This window comes from Stegostoma tigrinum, chromosome 20, assembly GCF_030684315.1.
Source record: "Stegostoma tigrinum isolate sSteTig4 chromosome 20, sSteTig4.hap1, whole genome shotgun sequence".
Taxonomy (NCBI): Eukaryota; Metazoa; Chordata; class Chondrichthyes; order Orectolobiformes; family Stegostomatidae; genus Stegostoma; species Stegostoma tigrinum.
The window spans coordinates 9,758,747-9,780,773 of record NC_081373.1 but is presented as its reverse complement, the minus strand read 5'-3'; the positions used below and the strand labels follow the sequence as shown (position 1 = coordinate 9,780,773).

Genomic DNA, 22,027 nt, shown 5'->3' with positions numbered 1-22,027 from the left:
TTAAAGGACGTAATAAGAGGCACATAAAACTTGGGTAGTTGTAGCAAATTTGTTGTCAATCTCAGTCATGCAGTCCTTTAGAACTCTGTCTTCTTCATGAAGAAGTTTATAAAATCGTGAGTGGCATGGGTAGGGTGAATAGCCAAGGTCTTTTCCCCAGGGTGGGGGAGTCCAAAGCCAGAGGGCGTAGCTTTATGATGAGACAGAAAAATTTAAAACGGACCTAAGGGCCAACTTTTTCACGCAGAGGGTAGTGCATGTATGGTATGAGCTGCCAGAGGAAGTGGTTGGAGGCCGGTACAATTACAACATTTAAAAGGCAATTGGATGGGCACACAAATAGGAAGGATTTGGAGGGATATGGAAAATGGGACAAGGTTAATGCGGCGTATCTGGTTGGCATGGGCAAGTTGGACCGAAAGATCTGTTTCCGTGCTCTACGTCTCTACACCTCTACGAACCTCAGCTCTTTTTTTTGGGGGGGATTCAACGTTATCCGCAGCTGACTTAACACACAACCAACCTGGATCCACAGGCACCATTCTCACAGAAATGGCACAGATCTACGGAATCTCGGAGATGGTTCAGATGAATATCCGTGATCTGGCAAGTAACAGAAACAATTGTAACAACTGTATCTTTGTTAATTCTCGGCCTCTGGATTGAGGTCTCTATCATGCCCATCTTAATTTTTGATCCTAATGGTGTCAGTGGAACTGAATGTTGGGTAGGGAACATAAGCTGGTGAGAGTTAATTCTGCTTTCTTTGCACTAGCCTCCATCCCCATCCCACCCCAAGCTGACTTTCTCCCACCTGTATTCCATTTGTACAAAACAAATTACATATTCTTATGAGCCTGTGGAATATGTTTTATATATTGCAGTACACCTTTCTTACCAATAGAGGAAACTCTATTGTCATAACATGCTACAATTGCTACTCAGGTTCATTAATGACCATTACACACAACCGGTGAGTACTGTGCAGCGAAAAAAACTTAATGTTCAGAAATGCATGAAGGCCTTTAACCTGTTTCTTATTTATTTGTTTTCCCTTTGGTGCCCAAGCTTTTTCACTTATTTTCTTCCCTTAGAATTCTTTCTTAAAAACAAACAAGCTGGACTAGACAGGGTAAACACCGGAAGGATGTTCCCAATGACTGGAGAGTTTAGAACTAGGGCTCATAGTCTAAAGATAGAGGGTAGGGTATTGAGGACTGAGATAAGCAGAAATGTTCCCATCCAGACAGTGATGAGCCTGTGGAACTCTCTGCTGCAGAAAGTGTTTGAGGCCAAAACATTGTGCGTTTCTCAAGAAAGAGTTGTATATAGTTCTAAGGGCTAAATGGATCTCCGAGTATGGACAGAAAGTGGGAACAGAGGACTAAATTTGACGATCAGCCGTAGAATGAACTGCCAGAAGAAGTGGTGGATGTGGGTACAGTTACAGTGTTTAAAAGACATTTGGATAAGTTCATGAATAGGAAAGGCCTGGAGGGATATGGACCAAGCACAGGCGGATGGGACTAGTTCAGTTTGGGATTATGGTCAGCATGGACTGGTTGCGCCAGGGTCTGTTTCATGCTGTGAGACTATCCTGCTGAATGGTGGAGCATGCCCAAAGGGCTGAATGGCCTACTTTTTATTTTTCTTCCAATCTCTGGTGTTTACTTTTACAACCATTCCCTCAACTGATGAAATAAAGGCCTGCACTTTACACTTTTATGTCCCTGCAAAGAACATTTTCAGGAATGTGTTTCAAGTTTCTTAGACGTTTGCGTAGAAATTACAGAAGAACCAGAGGCAGCATGAGGGAAACATACATGTACAAAGTGGGCTGTTGGGATCTGGAAGGAGCGGCCTGAATGCGTAGTGGAAGCAGATTTAATAGGAACCTTCAAAAGGGAACTAGGTAAAAACTCAAGGAAAGACTTACAAGACATTTACTGGGAGAGAGCAAGGGACTAATTAAGTAAATTTTTCAAAGAGTTAGCATGGCCCTGATGGACTAAAAGGCCACCTTCTGTGTTGTAAATCTACTCCCTTTTGTTTGGATTTGTTGTGTTTGAAAATTCCCACCAGAGTGTCTGCACCAATTAGATAAAGCCTTGTATTTGTCAAACCCATCTTGACCCATGCCTTGTGATTGTTCACGTGAATGTCGGAAGGAAAATATTTAACATTCACTTACAAATAATGGAGCTGAAGATGTAAGACTTATTTCTTGTTGAGCAGTTTTCCACGTGTTACCATGATAGGATGGGGGTTAATCCCTGTGACTGTATGAGCAGGATTAAGCCCATTTTAAAGTTAATCCATGTTTTCTGCCTCTAAACACCTTTCACTCATGGGTCATGGACATCCACTGGCTGGGTCAGCATTTATTGTCCGTCTGTGGTTGCCGTCGGAAAGATGGTGATGAGGTGCCTTATTGAACTGCTGCAGTTCATGTGCTGTAGATAGATCCTACTGCTGTAAGGGAGGGAATCCCAGGATCTTGACACAGTGACATTTTTCCAAGTCAGGACGGTGAGTGGCTGGAGAGGAATTTGCAGGTGGTGGTGTTCCCATGCATCTGCTGCCCTTATCCTTTTAAATTGTAGTGGTGGTGAAAGGTGTTGCTAAGGGTCTTTGGTGAATTTCTGCAGTGTATCTTGCAGATAGTAGACGCTGCTGCTACTAAGTGTTCGTGGTGGAGGGAGTGGATGCTTGTGGATGTGGTGCCAATCAAGCGGCTGCTTTATCCTGGATGGTGTCAAGCTTCTTGAGTGTCGTTGGGGCAGCAGCCATCAGGCAAGTGGGGAGTATTCCATCACACTCCCAGCCTGTGCCTTGTAGATAGAGCTTTAGTTTCTCCCAGTTTTCTACTGGAGTGCCTTCAGGCCATAGCTCAAAGGTAGTTGAGTAAGTGAATTCACGTATTGCCCCAGATCTCCTCACTATCTCACTGGAGTGAGGCAAGGATGGCCATTCTCCCTTGCCAAGTCATAGGGTTGGCTTACCTCTGCCATGGGGCATCATTGTTGAGTTGAGGATGGCAGGAGTGAGGAATGGTTGGTGGTGGTGGTGGGCAGGGATATAAAGCGCACACAAGATATTAATTGTACTTTCTGTTTTCAATCCTAGGAACGTCAACTGGCTTATACAAATAGCTCCAGAAATGATCTGCTAAGTCTGAATTTGTACAGGAGTCCTGTGAAAGAGAATATAGAGCTGTTGAGTGACTTGGTGGATGATGAACCATCTGACAGCAACAGATGTGAGCGATGGGATATATCAGCTTTAGAAGACTTTACGAAGTACGCCAAAGTGGATCTTTGGAATGACAAGGAGTTGGACTTGTTGGGTTTGGACGAGCACGCAAGTCCTTATCAAAATGAAGCCGAGATCTTGCGAACACCAACGTTAGCTGAGCTGAACGCTGATGACTCGCAGCTTGTTACTGACTCTTGGTGTCTCCTTCGACCTGTGAAGGAGGCTTCCCCATTCTCTGGTAAACCTGACAGTCTCTGCAGAACTGCAGGACATCCTAAAAAAGGTAACAGCATGGATCCTTTAATGGACTCTGACTTCCAGGCAGAGAGCACTGTGTTCCTTCAGAAGGGGGAAGACCAGCAAGGCCATTTGAGAAGCAGCAGGTCCTGTGTCAATGCAGCGAACATCAGAAATCCCGAAATACCGTCGAACTCCGGAAACAATGACCTCAGTGACCAAACCAGCAACTGCACAGCATCTGTAGATTCTGCATCAAACTCAGAAGAAGGAGCACTTCATAACAAAATAGGGTCAAGTTCTTGGAAGCATCAAAGACGGCTAGCGACCACTGAGCTGGGGGATATGGGTGCAGAGAAACCTGATTTCAATAAGGGGGATGGTCATGTGTGTACCCACCTAACTGCATTTCCCATCTGGTCTGCCCAGCAGGCAAGTGAGGGGCAAAGTCCTGAAGCTGGCATTGAACTGAAGAACCAGGAACATAACTACTCTCTCTTCAGCGCTGAAGGTCTGGGATTGCACGCGAATGAAGAGAGGCTGGAGCCAGAAAATGGTTCGGACAGTGAGCAGGATGACAGTGAGAATGAAGACGATGAGGAGGAAGATGATGATGAAGATAAAGACGACTTCAGCGACTACCTTTCCGAAGCTGGTAGGTTGAGTGGATAAACAAAAGTAGAAATTGCTGGACAAACTCAGCAGGTTTGGTAGCAACTGTGGAGAAAAATCCAAGTTACCCTTTCGGGTCAAATGATCCTCTGACCCAAAAGGGTAACTCTGCTTTCTCTCCACAGTTGCTGCCACACCTGTTGAGTTTGCCCAGCAATTTCTACTTTCTGATTTACAGCAGCCACAGTTCTTTCGGTTTTATTGAGGTTGACTGTATAGTTGTATCAGAGATGATGGGAACGGCAGATGCTGGAGAATCCGAGATAACAAAGTGTGGGGCTGGATGAACACAGCAGGCCAAGCAGCATCTCAGGAGCACAAAAGCTGACATTTCGGGCCTAAACCGTTCATCAAAAAAGGGGGATGGGGAGAGTTCTCTTCTCGATTTCTAGCAGCTTGTATTTGTATAATGCAATGACTGTAGCAAAGCGGCCCAAAATGTTTCACAAGAAAGCAATCGGGTTTTTTTTTAGGAAAAAAACCTCATGTAAGGAGACCTTAAATGCCTTACTCAAGCTTGATTGAAGAGGAACGTTTTAAAGGATTACTTGAAGGGGAGGTGCAGAGGTATTGGAGGCTGTGGGAAGTATGAGGGATGGAATTCCAGAGCTAAGGCTGGTTTTGAAGGCTTGGCTCGGTGCCTTATGCTTTTAGATATCATTTCATTGTTTGAATGGCGTTAACCTCCGCGGGATGGGTTGCAGAAGGATAGCTCAAGAGATGGATTTCAACCATCATCAAATGGCCCACTAGGAAGCTATCATAGTGAGCAACTGGTCTTATTGCTCTCAAAGTAGTGTTTCTGCTTTCTATCCAACAATCTCAGCTCAGTTATTAGTGGGATGGGCCAGCATTTATTGCCTATTCGCTAAGTGCCCTGGAGGAAGCAGTGATGAGTTGCTGCATTGAAACACTCTAGTCCTTGGGGTATGGGTAGATTGCAATGCTGTTAGGGAGGGAGCTCCAGGATTTTGATCCAGTGATACTGAAGAATTGGCGATATATTTCCAAGTCAGGATGATGAATGACTGGAGGAGAACTTGCAGGTCGTGGTGTTCCCTTGTATCCGTTGCCCTTGCCCATCAAGATGGTAGAGGTCATGGCTTCGGCAGATGCTATTGACAATGACTTGCCGAATTGCCTCTGTGCACCTTGTAGATAGTACACCCTGCTTCCACCACATATCGGTGATGGAGGGAGTGAAGGTTTAAGGCAGTGGATGGGGTGTCAATCAAGTTGGGCTGCTCTGTGCTGGATAACTAAGTATAAGTGATTGCGTGTCAACAATTCTCCAGCTTGAGCGTGACTCTGCTTATGTCCACACTTGCTTGAAGCAACAGAGAGACAATTGGAGAGGGTTAGGGAGCAACAGGCCAATAAGAAATGTCATTTTCAATGAGATGGGGGTGGGGGGTCACATGTTATACCGGGGTAAAATATTGAAGGAAGAGAAATATTTGAATGAGACATTAACAAATGATCAATTTGATCAATAATTTAGTTGTAATCTCTGCACAAGTGGCAACGGTTGCATGTTTATGGGAAATAACATTCCTGTAAATCAATAGAGCTGAATTTAGTGAAGACCGCAGAAATCTCAGTATGGGACGTGACCTGGTTTCGCTCGGTTGAACCAGGAAAACATTACTAGCCTTCACACAAGTTGCTATTAATTCATCAAAGACCTGTCAGCTGGTAGCTCAGTTCTGCCATCACGAATTGCAGAAGGTTAGTTTGCAGATAGAGCAAGCAATCAGAAGAGCTAGTAGAATGTAATGTTTTGTTGCGAGGGGTATTGAGTCTGAGGGTAGAGAAATCTGGACGAATCAAAAGATGGCCTACAAAAGACTGCTTTGGATTGGAGAACACAGATTTTTCTTAAAACAACGCAGAATCTGGCCATGGTAGACTGGAAACAGCTCCTTGCTGATAAGCCTACAGCAGAGCAATGGAGGGCATTGAAAAGGGAGCTAGAGAAAACGTAGGAGCAATAAGTTCAGAGAACCCTGGATGTCCAGGGCAATTCAGGACTGGATGAGGAAGAAGTGTAAGGCTTTTAGCAAGCCCAAATGAAACAATTCAGCTGTGGCACTAGAGGACAGGAAGTGGAAAGGGAAATTAAAAAATCAATTGGAAGATCAAAAGGTGGCATAAAAAAAGGACTTGAGAACAGGATTAGAGAGAATCCTGAGATATTTCATTGACGTATTAAAGGGAAGATGTTAACCATGGAAATGTGGGGTCCATGAGGGGCGAAGGGGGCGACCTGTGTGTGTAGCTGCAGGACATAGGAAGGGTGTTGAATGAATACTACTTCTTCTTCTTTGATTTTCACTCTGGAAAAGTAGAACATAGGCATGGGATTCAGGAAATAGGACTACAAGGAATTTGCACAGTTTGACATGGGCAATGGGAGTGTGTTGGAGGCCCTCTCAGGCTTGAAAACAGATAAATTCCCTGCCCTGGATAAACTGCATCTCAGTCTGCCGTGGGAGGTGAGGTAGAAATTGCAGGGGCTTTGATACAAATTGTTAAGTCTGCTTCGACCACAGGGGAGGTGCCAGAGGATGGAGGATGACTAATGTGATTCCACCTTTTAAGAGAGGTGGTAGAGTTGAACCAGGAAATTATAGGCTGGTGAGTCTTTCGAGTAGGGGAACTATTGGAGAAAATTCTGAAGGAACGATATAATATTCACCTGGAAAGGCATGGGTTAGTCAGCATGTCTTTGTCAAATTTGTTAGAATTTTTTATGGATGAGGGAAGTTCAGTTGATATAGTTCATATGGATTTTAGCAGTGTTTTCGACAAGGTCCCACATAGGAGACTGATTGAGAAGGTTGAAGCACGTGGAATTCAGGGTAACTTGGCAATATGGATCAGAAATAGTAGGAACTGCCGATGCTGGAGAATCTGAGATAACAAGGTGTAGAGCGGGATGAACACAGCAGGCCAAGCAGCATCAGAGGAGCAGGAAAGCTGACGTTTCAGGTCTAGCCCCTTCAGAAATGGGAGAGGAAAAGGTGATTCTGAAATAAATAGGGAGAGAGGGGTAGGTGAATAGCAGATGGATAAAGGAGAAGATAGGTGGAGAGGAAACAGACATGTCTAGGAGGCAGGGTTGGAGCCAGTAACGGTGAGTGTAGGTGGGGAGTTAGGGAGGGGATAGGTCAGTCCAGGGAAGACATACAGGTCAAGGAGGCAGGGTGAAGCTAGTAGGTAGGTGATGGGGGTGGGGCTTGAGGTGGGAGGGGTGGATAGGTAGGAGGAAGGACAGGCTAGGGAGGCGGATACGAGCTATGCTGGTTTTGGGATGCGGTCGGGGGAGGGGAGAGTTTGAAGCTTGTGAAGTCCACATTGATACCATTGGGCTGCAGGGTTCCCAAGCGAAATGTGAGGTGCTGTTCCTGCAACCTTCAGGTGGCATTGTTGTGGCACTGGAGGAGGCCCAGGATGGACATATTGTCCAAGGAGCGGGAGGGGGAGTTGAAGTGACTCGTGAGTTGGAGGTTTAGTTGTTTAGTGCGAACCAAGCTTCAGTGTTCTGCAAAGCGGTCCCCAAACCTCCACTTGGTTTTCCTGATGTAGAGGAAGCCCCAGAGGGATGCTAACGTGCTGGAAGCCGTTTAGAGAAGGTTTACTAGACTAATACCTGGAATGAGCAGCATGCTTTATGAGGAAAGGCTAGACAGGCTGGGTCTGTATCCTCTGGAGTTTAAAAGAGCCAGAGGTGGCTTAAATGAAATATATAAAACCCTGAGGGCACTGGGCCAGGTGAATATTGGTCAGCTGCTTCCTCATGTAGGAGAATCTAGAACTAGGGAGTCAACTCCTGGGGACACTCAAGGAAGTTAAGTGAGGTTCAGGATCATTGGCACCAGGCCCAGTGACCCTGTGGATCCAGGACTGATATGGTTTGGCACTGCAGTGGTGTTAGGATTGTTTAAGGTTTTGGAGTCGATCCGTAGCTTGGGATGTGGGTGTTGAGGTTGGTTGGCTCACCGAGCTGGTTTGTTGTTCCACAGACATTTCGTTACTGTGCTTGGTAACATGCAGCCTCTGATGAAACTTTGGTGTGTTTTCCTGCCTGGTTTTTTAACTCTGGGTTCCGTTGCGATGGATTGCCTCACTTCCGGGTTTCCTCCGTAGTGGAATGTACATGGGGTCGAGTTCAATGTGTTTATTGATAGCCTGCTTCGTGGAGTGCCATGGTTCCAGGAATTCTCGTGCATGTCTCGGCCTAGCCTGTCCTGGGATCTTGGTTCGAAGTCGTGGTTCTCCTTGTGCATGTGGATTGTTGCTACAAGGGTGAAAATTGGTGCTGAGAGGGCTCCTTGGGGCCTGAAACCAACTTCATCAAGAAACTGTTGAAATCCTGCCAGGTTCAGGGGAGGTGATGGCTCGGTGGTAATGTCACTGCAGTAGAAACCCAGAGACCCAGATTCATGACCCAGGGGACAGGGGTTCAAGTCACACCATAGCAGATGGTGAAACTTGAATGCTATAAAAAAATTTGGAGTTTAAAGTTAGCCTAATGATGATCTGGTTCACCAGTGTCCTTTGGGGAAGGACCTTACCCCGTCTGACCTACATGCGAACTCCAAACCCATAGAACGTGGCTGACTCAAAAACTTCTCCTGGGCAATCAAAGATCAACATAAATGCTGAACTAGCCAGTGACTCCTGCATTCCATGAATGATTTTTTTTTAGTATGCAGTTTCACCCTCCCTGCCAAAAGTAAGCAAAATGTCTCGAGGAGTGGCTGTTATTCAACCTTCTTGCAGCTGAATCAACCTTTTATGATGAGAAGCCAATATACCATCCTGCCTTTCTCCAATTCCCTTGCTATTTTGCTACCCACCTTGTAAGACTCCAGGCATAGTTTCGAAATCTCTCCAGGTTTGAGGGCTTTCGCCAATTTGTGTTTGGGTCTTCCATAAACTCACTGAAGGAGATTGATTGTGATTCATAGATTCATAAAGACATAGAGCATGGAAACAGACCCCCCAGTCCAACTAATCCAAGGTGACCAATTATCCTAATTTAATCTAGTCTCATTTGCCAGGATTTGGCTCACATTCCTGGAAACTCTTCCTATTCATGTACCCATCCGGGTGATAATCAAAATCTCCATCATTATTGTAAAATGGGACTATCACGACAGTGGGAGATGGACCCTGAGGTTTTGAGATCTCATTGCTTATATTGTACAAAAAGCCATGAAGATGTTAAAAAGGGAAAGAAATGTTTAAAAATGTTTAATTTAAAAAGTCAGTCTATGTGGACAATGGGTAAATCTAAAATATATAATTAAATCTATTTTTGATATGAACATAATGAATCATATCTTAAATGCCAAGGTATATATTATTTTACATTGTATAGTTATTTGATCGTAAAGAATGTGAGTATTGCTGAAAAATGCACGTTTTGTCGATGCTTTTCTCCTGCCTTCCCCTCAATATAAATATTAGCTTTCCCCTTGAATTTGTATTCTTGAAAATTGTCCTGTGTCCAAGATGGGTAGTTTTGATGTAAAGTGTTTTTTCAGAACTTGTATCATGTAACTAATAGTAACTAATTTGCAAACAAATGACCCTGATCAAGCCTCATAAATTGTCTGGCAAATTACATTTGTGTGTGTGTGTACTATCCATATCAGAGCTTCAGGGTCGAACCTGTCCTGCTGACTGAGTGACTCAGTGTATTGTCTGTGTTTAAAGGCAGCCTCCAGATTAGAAGTACACTTTATCTCTAATCCACCCTTAGGAGCATTATTGAACGCTTGATGAACTCCACAGACTTTCTTGGCATTTTCATGTCCTGTTTCCTCACAAACTTCAACTCATACAGTCTTTACTGTGAATCTCCTGTCACTTTAACCTGAATCACATACTGATGATGTTATTGAATGGTAGTCCAGAAATGATGCTGTTCAGTTTACTTACACACACACACACACACACACACACACACACACACACACACACACACACACACACACACACACACACACACACACACACACACACACACAGGGAGAGAGAGACTGGGAGACACTAAGGGGGGGACAGAAAGAGAGAGAGACAGACACATGGGGGAGAGAGAGAAAGAGAGATGGGAGACACTAGAAGAGAGAGAGAGAGAGATGGGGGGACACTATTGGGATGGAGCGGGAGTGACTGGAAGACACTAAGTGGAGGAGAGAAAGAGAGAGAGAGAGAAACAGGCAGATGGGGAGAGAGAGAAAGAGAGTCAGACTGCGGGGGGGGGGGACACGGATAGAGAGAGAGAGACAGACAGGGAGACAGTGTGGGATGAGAGAGAAAGCAAGACGGGGAGACACTTGGGTGGGAAAGCTGAGAGACTCACACTAAGAAACACAGACAGATAACAATACCTACATGCACAAATGCAGACTGAGGGACAGACACGAAGATGCATGCACAGACTGCAGGAATAACCACAGAAACAGAGAGCAAAGAGACTGAGAGATGCACACAGATTGAGACATACACTCCCACTCTGGTACTCTCTCAGAATCTTGTTCGCAATGGCTTGCTTTGAGCAAAACTGACCTCTATTCAATGGCGATTGTCAATTTAGGCCTACTGTTCATCTGTTTCTCTCCTCTACTACCATTAGTTGCCCCATGGTCTTTTGCAGTAGGCATCTTCACCCTTCATTCCACTTGCAAACCTTTCCCCCATTTTTCTGAAGAGTAAAAGCCATCACTTTTCATTTCTCTTCAGTTCTGAAGAAGATTCAAAACTGTTTCTCTACACAGATGCTGCCAGACCCACTGAGTTTCTCCAGAACTTTCTGTATTTATTGTTAATGCTGTTGACCAAGTGTTTAGACCCGGCTATCTAAAACATAAAGCTAGTCCCAGTAATGGTGACCATGAAGCTATCATCGGTTGTCATAAAAACCCATCTAGTTCATTGATGTCCTTTTTAGGGAAGGGAATTTGCCATCCTTACCTGGTTTGATATACACGTGACTCCAGACTCATAGTAATGGCCTGGGCAGTGATTCATTCAAGGTTAATGGAGGGTCAACAACAAATGTTGACCTTGCCAGTAACTCCAATCCCATGAAGAAATTCTTTTTTTAATTGACCCCGCCCCCAACCCTCCACATTCCCAACACATTGCAAACATAGATTGGGAGCAGATGTAGGCAGTTTGCTTTGCCATTCAACAAGATGATGGCTGATCAGAATTGTCCCGGGTCCCACCTAACCTGATAACATTTTGCCCCTTTGCTTATCCAAAATCTACCCACCTCAGCCTTAGAAATATTCACAGCATCTTGAGAAAGAAATGTTCAAAGATTCGTGACCTAAAAGGACAAGGGCAACAGGTACATGGGAACACCACCCGCTGCACATTCCCCTCCAAGCCACTCGCCATCCTGACTTGGAAATATATAATTGTTTCTGTTTTATGTCTCCATTGGTCAGTGTATTAGTATGTCTTTAAGAGACATGCTTATGATTTCATCATCAATGTATCATAGCATGTAACCTGAGGGTAGAAAGGCATCAGACTCCATCTTACCTGGGATCACTTGAAGCATGACATGCTATTTGGAAGCATGTTACCCTGACCTAATATCAGCCAAGACACCATTCATGTGAATGTACAATTTTTATATAGTAGTCAGCTGTAAACATTATCTGTTGAATTCTTCAATGCCATTTTAACTATGCCTGGTTGTATTAATGTTAAAAGATTAGATGAGCATTGCTGTGTCAGGTGATGATCTCTGACTGGAGGCAAAACCTACATGTCACTGGATCAGAATCCTGGAACTCTCTTCCTAACAGCTCTGTGAGAGCCCCAGCGCCCTGAGGACTGCAAGGGTTCAATAAGACAGTTCCCCACCCCTGTTTCTCAGGGCAATTAGGGATAGGCAATAAATGCTGGTTCACCCACTGATACTCCCATCCCATGAGCAATTCTATTTTTTAAAAAATTAGTCTTCTTAAAACTAATTTGCATCTTGCCTTCAATCACACTAAACCCTTCTCCCTGCCATTGTCATCCTGTTGTGTACTTGGAGATAGCAAAAACTGCCGATGTTTTCCTGCTCCTCTGATGCTGTCTGGACTACTGTGTTCCTCCACCTCCACACTGTTGCGTATTTGGTTTGTAGTTTGGGAGATGCGATCTCGCTGGTGTTGTTGGTGGGTAAACTGAGCTTGGAGCAAGTAGCAATTTGGGAAACTGCAAAATGGCAGCCACTCTGGGTTAAGTGAGGGGCTGGGGAATTGAAATCGGCTGGGCGTCTTTCGCCCCAGAGAGTTGGTTGTAGGTCATTTTGTATGTGGCAGGCCTGAGCTGTTTGCTGGAGATGGCTAAACTGCTGGTTTTTTGTTAATTTATTGTGAATGGCCCCTTGAATACAATGTTGGAGAGGTACCATCGAGTCTGAAGCAAGCTGTTAGATGATAGATGAAGTATACTCTTCAGTCAATCAGTTATTTAGCACCAAATGAAGTTATCACATTCACAATTTGGCTGGCTCTAGTGTGACATCAATAACCATCATTTGATCTGTCTCAGTAGACCCCTCAGATTTAGCCACTACCAGTCATCTCTCTCAAATGAGAGCACAGCTCTCAGGCCCTATGGGACTATCATGACTTTACTTTCTTTTTTTGTGTAGTCAGGAAGGAAAGAAATTAAGGGGTGAAGCAAGATGGAAATAAGGGACAAAAAAAAAGTTTTTCCAAGTTATAAAATCTCAATTTAAAACCCGAAGGGCTGAGACTGGGGGCCATCATTTAAAAATAAAGGGTCAGCTGTTGAAGAATGAGATAAAGAGAGATAGCAAGAACTGCAGATGTTGGAGTCGGAGATAACACAGTGTGAAGCTGGGGGAACACAGCAGGCCAGGCAGCATCAGAGGAGTGGGAAAGTTGACGTTTCAGTTCGGGACTTTCTGAAGGAGGGTCCCGACCCGAAACATCAACTTTCCTGCTCCTCTGGTACTTCCTAGCCTGCTGTGTTATTTGTGGGACAAAGTAATTTTTTTTCTCTCACTGAATATTGAGACTTTCAAACATATCCTTCTAGAGATGGTGAAAGCAAAGTTTTAGAATATTTTTAAGGCAGGAGTAGATAGATTCTTGATGAAACAAGTAAGTTACCTGGGTAGTCAGGAATGTGGGTTAGACAGAATAGCAGAGCAGGTTTAAGAGACCTGTGTCTGCTTCTAATCACGTGTTCATGAGTAATCTTAGGATGGGTGACTAAATACTTAGCTAAGGTGGTGAATTTAAGAGGTGAGAGGATGGACAGATTGATTTGATTTATTTATTGTCATGTGTTCCTTGTTACAAAATACAGTGGGAAGTGTTGTACAATGGGAGGGAGGCAGTCGCCTGTTGGTATTATTGCTGGACTATTAATCTAGAGACCCGGGTTCGAATCCTGCCACAGCAGATGGTGGAATTTGAATTCAGTAAAAATCTGGAATTGGGAGTCTAATGATGACCACAAATCCATTGTTGATTGTCAGGAAAAACCTGTCTGGCTCACTAATGTTCTTTAGGGAAGGAAACTACCATCCTTACCTGATCTGGCCTATATGTGACTCCAGACCCACAGCAATGGGGTTGACTCTGAACTGCCCTCTGGGTGATTAGGGATGGACAATAAATGCTGCCAGCGATGTGAATGAATAAAGAGACGCTCCCTGGCACTATCTTAAAACACAGAAAAATAAACCTAAACATAGCATATAAATACAGGAAATGAAGAAATTTTTAAAAAGTGTTGGAGTTTAAGGCCTGAACACTTGAAGGGATTCTGCGAGTGATGGGGATAGGTAATAGTGTGGATTTAAATGAGTGTAATTCTCAGAGTTGTGGAGATGTAGCAGGGAGCCTTGAAGAATTGTCTTTAACCAAATCCTCTTTGACAGAAATAACACTGTGTGGAGCTGGAGAAGCACAGCAGAGCAGGAAAGTTGATGTTTTGTGTCAGGACCCTTCCTCAGAAATGGGGGAGGAGGGGAAGGGAGCGAAGACATAAATAGAGAGGAGTGTGGGGCTGGGGAAGGTAGGTGGGATGGTGATAGGTGAGTGCAGGTAGGCAGTGGTGGGGATTGGTCAGTGAGGTGGGAGGAGCAGATAGGTCAGACTCCAGCATCGGCCGTTCTTAGTACCCCTTTGACAGACCTGCTTTCTTCTCTGTGCCTCTTGTCAAACCCCTTCTCACCTCTCGTTATGGCAGCGACTGCTGCATTTTTTGGATCTGCTGGTCACGTCAGCCAGTTCGTCTTGGATCAGGTCCCGGCTTTCAGATGCCACACCATTTCTCCCCCCTCCCCCCGACCCCTCCCTTTCTCAGTTGGCAGTGTTGGAAAGTGGCAGAGGTGTTTGAGTGCTACGTGCAACCTTCCTTGTTTCAGGAAACGAGCACGAGACGTCTGCTGATGTCACGTCGGAGGTGGGAGGCAGGCGGTTGAAGCGTCGGTATTTTTGGGAGTACAGCGACAGCCACACCACGCCCAGCAAACAAGAACGGACCCTGCAGCCGTCAGAGTGGGACTGCTCCACGTTACCGAGTAATGTCTATCAGAAGGAGAATGGCGTCGGGCAAGGTGAGAACAAAACAGGTGGATGGCAATGAAAGCCTTAATCCCATAAACTGTTTTTTACCCTATGCCCTGTGTCTTGCTTCTTTGTGGGTGCTATATAGATGCGCATTGTTGTTTGTAATGCATTTAACCCTCAGTACGATGATTGGTGATAGGCCAGGCAGGTGGAATTGAGGTCAAAGATGAGGCATGACCTTATTGAATGACAGAGGGAAGGATCGACCGGTCATAAGCAAGGGTTATGGAGACAGGTAGGAAAGTGGAGATGAGCATGATCAGATCATCCATCATCTCATTGAATAGCAGGGCACATCTAATTGGCTGAATGACCTACTTCTGTTCCTACATATTATGGTTTTGTATGATCTGGGGTTGTTACGGTGGCGGGGGGGGGATAGCACCTAAAGATTGAGAAACATCAGCATGTGAACATTATAAATGCCAATAGGAGGTGGAAGTCCTTGAGGGAGAGGAATTTCTGATGCAATTTATTTTGGTCTTGCTTTAAGTTTATGCATTGCCTCCTCCTTTTCTCTTCTTTGGTTTTAATGAAAGAAGTTGTGTTCTAATTTTATCTGTTAATCTCACTTCAGTTCCTTGTTTTCTCTCTCAGTCCAAAGGTATGCAGATTAAATGGATTGGCCTTGCTAAAGTATCTGTAGTGTGTAAGGATATGTGGCTAGTTGGGTTAACCGTTGGAAATGCGAGGTTAACAGGATAATGTTGAGGGTGGTGGGATGCTCTTGGAGGGTCGGTGCGGATTGATGGGCTGAATGGCCTTTATCTGCGCTGCAGAGGTTCTAGGATTCTATGATTCAGACTTGCCTTTGGCTTTGTAAAAATGATCAGAGATCAGAAAGGTACCTGGCTCCAGCTCTGGTCCATGTCGAGTGATGAATTTCACTCCCTTTTGCTGTTTTGTTTTGGAGACGTTGAGGCCGAGGGATTGGAAAATGCAAAGGAATGGGTTCCCCAAACATGCTCTTGCTGCCTGTGTGGGCGGGTGGGCATTAAGTTGGGCATCATCTCACCCAGCTGTGTTCTGTGATTGTTGGCCCACCAGTTCACGGTGATGTGGCCAGCTCATTAAATGCCAGGAGTTAGTGTGATGTCAAAGACATTAGTGGCTTCAGGAAGGGTAAGGAGAGTTCTTTGCAGCTGTGCGTGGTTTCGTGGCCATCCCATTGCCAAGCGAACCACTGGAGGTGTTGGCGTAGAATGTGATTAAGTCTCGTAATTTGGGGTACAAATGATTTTTTAAATTTGCATTTTGGAATCTACACTCATGCCCACAAGAGCTGCCAAATGTGTTTGGAGAATCCATCCCTTGCATGTTCCTCTCCCTTGGCTGCAAACCAAACCAGCGCGTGGGAATGAAATTGATCACTCAACACGGACCAGGGCTAGAACCAGGCACCTTTTCTGATCTCTGATCATTTTCAAAAAGCCAAAGGCAAGACTGAATCCTAGAGTCCCTACAGTGCAGATGGAAAAGTATCTGAAGCAAAGGTTGTTTTCTTGGCAGCTGATGCTGGGGGATGATTAAAACAGTCCCTATGTAATTGTTTGTATTTCCCCCCCCCACCCCCGAACCAGGACGCAGAATAGCGAAAAAATCCCGGCGCACAGATGTGGATGACTTGACACCTAACCCAAGAAAACTGCTCCACATCGGAGACGAGCTGAAGAAGCTCAACAAGGTAATTGATGACCTGACACCAGTGAACGAGCTGCCAGTGAACGCCAGACCACGGTCCAGAAAGGAGAAAAATAAACTGGCTTCTAGGTAAATAAAATCAGCGAGCAACTTAGCAGAGTGGCATCTAGTAGATTTGAGTCTTTTTTTTGTTGCAGGCATACACTTTGTGGTCCATCAAAATAGTTTGTGAATCTTTTAAAGTGTGCCAGCTCATGTTGTCCTTCTAATTGGAGCTGTTTTGACATATCCATCAGGAATGGGACAGCGAGAAAATATTCTCTTTTGGGATAGAGTGACAGTTCCTGTGTTATTTCATTGATTACAGTCCCAACCTCTCAATTCATGGCTTAGAACCACTTTCCAGCTTAAAACCACTTTCCAGTGGGACAGAGGTGGTGAAAGGTGCTACAGAAATAAAAAGAACTAACATACTTTTCCTTTCCTAGTGTGGACATATAGAATCAGGAACAGAAGTAGGCTTTTTGGCCCTCTACATCTGCTGCACCATTAATAAGATCATAGCCGATCTGTTGGTTTCAAATTCCACATTCCCGTCTCTCCTCCCTGATCACTTCTGATTCTTGTATAGAAAATGTTGCAGAAACTCTGCAGAGTTCACGTTTCCAGTCCAGTACCTCTTCATCCGACATCACCAGATTTAAGATGTTGACTCTGTCGTTCCACAGATGCTGCCAGACCTGCTGAGTTTCTTCAGCTGTTCGTTTTTGTTTTAGGTTTCCAGCATCTGCAGTTCTTTTGTTTTTAATTTGAACCTGCAATGTGTGTTAGGCAATGGCATAAATTTAGCTTTGCCTTGAAAATAGTCAATAATCTTAATTCCATGCCTTCAGAAGCAAAGATTTTTTTCCCTATACGGACATGAAGAGAAAGGAATTTTTATTTTTATCATTAATTGATGGGATGTAGGTGTCACTGACTAGGCTGGCATTTATTGCCCAGCACTGTGGCTTATCTCGAGATGGGGAGCTGTCTTCTTGAACTACTGCAGTCCCTGGGGTATAGGGACCCCCAAAATTCTCTTAGGAGGGAATTCCAGGATTTTGATCCAGTTATCTCCAGGGGCCTTCAAACTGCATCTTAGAAGCTGATAAATCTGGTCATTATCACATTACTGCTCATGGTAATTCACTCTAGGCAAATTATAACAGTGACCACACTTACAAAGTCCTCCCTTGACTGTAAACCAGTTTGACACGTCCAGTGGTATTCAAAAGTGCAAAATAAATGCAGGCCCTTCTTTCTTTAAGTCAACAGGCACATTGGAAAGAGCAGGAATAATCTTTATAAATAGCAGCTATAAAAATTCAGGCACAGTTAGCCCTTCATCAGTGCAGAGCATCGTCCATTGATCAGACAAAGTTTGATTTGATGTTCCCCTGTTGTACTCAGTGGGACTACAGTTGGGACATTGGTACCATCTGCCCAAGACCCATCTCCCTGTCATCTCTCAAAGTTCAATTTTGAAAACAGAAATTGCTGGAGAATCTCAGCAGGTCTCGCAGCATCTGTGGCGAGAAAGCAGAGTTGACTGGAAGACCCTCCTGAAGAAAGGTCACTGGAATACATTAAAACTCTGCTTTCTCTCCATAGGTGCTACCAGACCTGCTAAGTTTCCCCAGCAATTTCTGTTTCAGATTTCCAGCACCCTCAGCTCTTAATTTATTTCAGGTTTTAAAATATTGTCTGGTTGTGAGTGCAGTTCATATCGCACTGATTACCTACGTTCTTCCAAATCCTGGGAAGGCTTTGGAGGCTATAATTTGATCCATTGCTTCCTGTTGAATCAAACATGACCCCTTACAAAAGGGAATACATTAGATTTCCAGGGCAATGTAGTCCAAAATTGCTAGGAAATGATGAAAGGGAATTCACTCTATGCAGTTTCCAGCTCCAACAAGTGAAAGGGGGGGAAAACTGAAAGGCATCCGAGGAGTTGCCATTGCCCTGTCCTGCTAACTTAACAGTACAATGTAGCTGGTAACAAACAGAGAGTCTGAGCATGTCACATGAAGTTCTGAAGTCATTCCAGCCTGGAAACGTTTAAATCTATTTCTCTATCCATAGACGCTGCCAGACCTTGATGAGTTTCTCCAGCGTTCTTCTGTCTTTGTTTCAGATTTCTAGCATCCGCAGCGTTTTCCTTTTATTTATACAGCCCTGACAGTGTTTGACTGTGGTGCTGCGATATGCCAGACCTGGTTAAAAACATGTTTGCATGCAAAACTTGCCGTAAGCAGTTCAAACCGGATTCAGGTCATCACCCATTGGAAGAGGTTAGGGAAGACTCTTCCTACCCCTCCTCCCTATTCCAATGGGAGTTCCGATTTGATTTTTGTTCCACTTGGGTGAGCTGGGTGGGAACTAGGAGAGCAGCTGAGCCCACCCAGGAGCATGCTTGTTGAAACCGAAACAAGAGAAACACTCGCTAACCCACTCGTTAGCCCTCTAAATGCAACTCAGGCACAGTCAGCGGGAGAGTTGGAGACGAATCCCGGGGACCGGGGACCAGTGACCCCTGACTCCTACCCCAGCAGGCCCATGACCATTCACAAGTCTTGGCAGTGGAACCCTCAAGGCTGTTGTAACAGGCAGTGAAAACAATCCCGGACTCTGCTCTTCTGGCCAGGTCTGAGGTATTCTGTGTTAATTGTATCGGTGATCATATCCCACTGTTCCTTCAAATGTGGCTTCCCTACTGGGAGACCAAAGCTGCTGGACGTACTTATACAGAACCTTGAAGGCAGTATATGATGGCAGTGCAGCTATCAAAGAATCTTTTCATTTATTATAACCTGAACTTCTATATTCTGAAGAAGGGCCTGGGCCTGAAACGTCAGCCTTCCTGTTCCTCTGATGCTGCCTAGCCTGCTGTGTTCATCCAGCTCCACACCTTGGTACCTCAGATTCTCCAGCATCTGCAGTTCCTACTATCTCTGAACTTCTATATTACTGTGTGCTCGAGTGTTCTATATTAGAAATTCAAGGGCTGTCTAGTCGCATATAGACTTGCATCTGTACTGGCGGTGAGCAAGCTCAGCTGGCTGGACAGCTGGTTTGTGGTATAGAGTGACACCAGCAGTGTAGGTCCTATTGCGGCACCAGCTGGGGTTACCATGAAGGACTCTCCTTCTCAACCTCTGCCCTCACCTGTAGCATGGTGACCCTCAGGTTAAACCACTCTCAGTCATCTCTCTTAATAAGAGAGCAGCCCCATGATCCACTGGGACTCCTCTGAGACCCTAAGCTGTTCCCCTACTTAATGATGACACATAGCAGATGGCGCTCAAGGTATGCCTCATTATTGACCCTTTCAGGTTCTCGTACAACATGACTCTCCTTGCAAACTGTACCAGATAAACTCAGTTTAGAGCTACAGTCAACCATGTTTCTTCCACAGATGCTGCCTGATCCACTGAGTGTTTCCGGGACCGTTTTTATTCAGGTTCTTGGGTTTTGTATTCATTTCTATTCAGAAGGACTTGGAATTAACTACAGAATTCAAAACATTCACTGACTTTGAAGCAGCTTCTACTTTGAGCTTATCAATAGATCTTATTATTGACAGAGCCTAAATACTGGAGGAGTAGGCAGGATTGTAGAGTCGGGGTTAAATTGAGGTTCAGCCATGATCATATTGAATAGTAGAAAGGCAGAAGGGCCGAGTGGCCTATTCTTGTTCCTCATTGGTATGTTACAGTCATGGTAAATGCTAATCACATTTCAGTGACAAGAGAATGAGCTTTCGTTTTACTTTCAGGCTAAAACAGCGCCAACTGTCTCTCTTTAATGAGAGAACAGCCTGAGACTGTGGTGATATTACTTTGTGTCTTGAGCTTATTAACACCACGCATTTCGTTTAGTTGCAAGATTTTTTTTTAAAAAACCTCTCAACCTCACAGGTCCTTTTTTGAGTTGTGTATGATTCTAATATGAAATATTTATGAATGAATGGTCATGTAGTGCATTTGTTCTCTGAGGCCAGGATCTGAAGAGTGACGTTTCATCATGTGTTACCCATTCCTTTCTCTTTGTGTGCACAGGGCCTGTAGACTAAAGAAGAAAGCACAACATGAGGCCAACAAAATCAAGCTGTGGGGTCTAAACACTGAGCACGGTGAGTGTCCTCACTGCCGTATTGCAGACCAGTGCCGGATTAAGGGGAATGGGGATTGAATTTGAGGATCTTGGTCCCTCCATCATTCCCAATCTTCCCCCTTAACCTTGCCTCCCATATTGCTTCCTCCAAGATATACATTCCCCCAGATGCGAACCCATCCTGCATTCTTGGTCTGGCTCTGAGAGTGAATCTAAATCTTTGAAAGGAGTCAGGCAGCTCAGTCATGGCAAGGAGGTGTTTGCAAGCATTGGAACTTGCCCCCCCCCCCGTCTCCCCCCAACCTGCTGCAGACTCCTGGAACTGAGCTCAAATTCAGAGAGAACTTCATCCTGTTCCATGCTTTGCAGAGACTGGAAGCATTCACCTGCAGTAATTAAATTTCATTTCCAAAAATTAATTTGTTTGTGGATCCTTTGCTTACACAGTTGTTTTCTCCAGAAACAGTTAACTGGCTATAAGTGAGTTTGTAGGCATTTTGAAAGTGTGATAATATATTAACGATTTTGCCTTCCTTTCTTGACAAACCATCCAGTCAAATCAAAGGCTTCTGTAACACAGTGGTAATGGCCCCACCTCTAAGCCAGGATGCCTGGGTTCAAGTCCCACCTAATCCAAATGTGTGCAGTAACATCTCTGAACAGATTGATTGATCAAATAATATCTTCCAATCAAATTGTTAACAGTTTTCCTGCGACATTCGCCTTTTGCACAGCAACGTTAAACAGAGAAGAAAGTTGTACAGTCCACCCTTTGGAACAGAATCACGGAAAGTTCTGGACCGCAGGTCAACCTTCAGTTTTGAGAGGTTGCATCAGTTTTTAGTCAAGAATTCCTAATTCTAACCACTCTGAGTTTTTACTCTACTTCCCATTTAATTCCCATTATATTTGTGCTGTCATTACTGTCTGATTAATGAACTCATGAAAATCGTTCTTACGATGTATCTTCAATACTTTTCAATCCCTTTAAACTTTAGACCCTAAGAAGAAAGCAAGCCTTAACTTTTCCAGTCTCTTGAAGATCCTTAAAATGATCCTTAAAACCTGCTGAAAGTACCAATGAATTTATAACTCCCACAACCTCACAGCCAGAACTAATTATGGCAGAACAAATTATCCTGTCCCTAGATAGGCACAAATCTGGAGATTCAATTTGTCTTCCTTTTATATTTGTAGCTGTTTGTGACACCCCCTTCAGCCTGTGTATCTGCAGGCCCAAGGTGCTTTGCTCTGCGCTCTGCATCTTGATAAAGGTTATTTCCATGTTCTTGCTTTCACATCGAGTTAGCAAATACTTTTCTTGATTAAACTGCAGCTTCTATCTAGTTGCCCATTCTGCTTACCTTCCTAGGTTCTCTTGTGCCTTTCACAGTCATCATCTGTTTCGTTAACTTATCCTCTGCCTGGTTATTTAT

At 44.4% G+C, this 22,027-nt stretch overlaps 1 protein-coding gene across 19 annotated transcripts in view; it reads left to right on the top strand.

The window, feature by feature from the left end:
• The window catches only part of LOC125461688 (CREB3 regulatory factor-like), a 169,935-nt gene that overhangs the window by 118,726 nt on the left and 29,182 nt on the right, over positions 1 to 22,027 (top strand). For 18 of the 19 annotated variants that reach the window (XM_059652987.1, XM_059652986.1, XM_059652985.1 and 15 more), the window contains 4 exons: positions 3,127 to 4,147; positions 14,588 to 14,779; positions 16,373 to 16,562; positions 20,537 to 20,610. In XM_059652987.1, coding sequence (XP_059508970.1) covers positions 3,127 to 4,147; positions 14,588 to 14,779; positions 16,373 to 16,562; positions 20,537 to 20,610 — 1,477 coding nt within the window. The remainder of the gene's footprint in view (positions 1 to 3,126; positions 4,148 to 14,587; positions 14,780 to 16,372; positions 16,563 to 20,536; positions 20,611 to 22,027) is intronic. The other variant, XR_009446962.1, reaches the window with a different exon arrangement.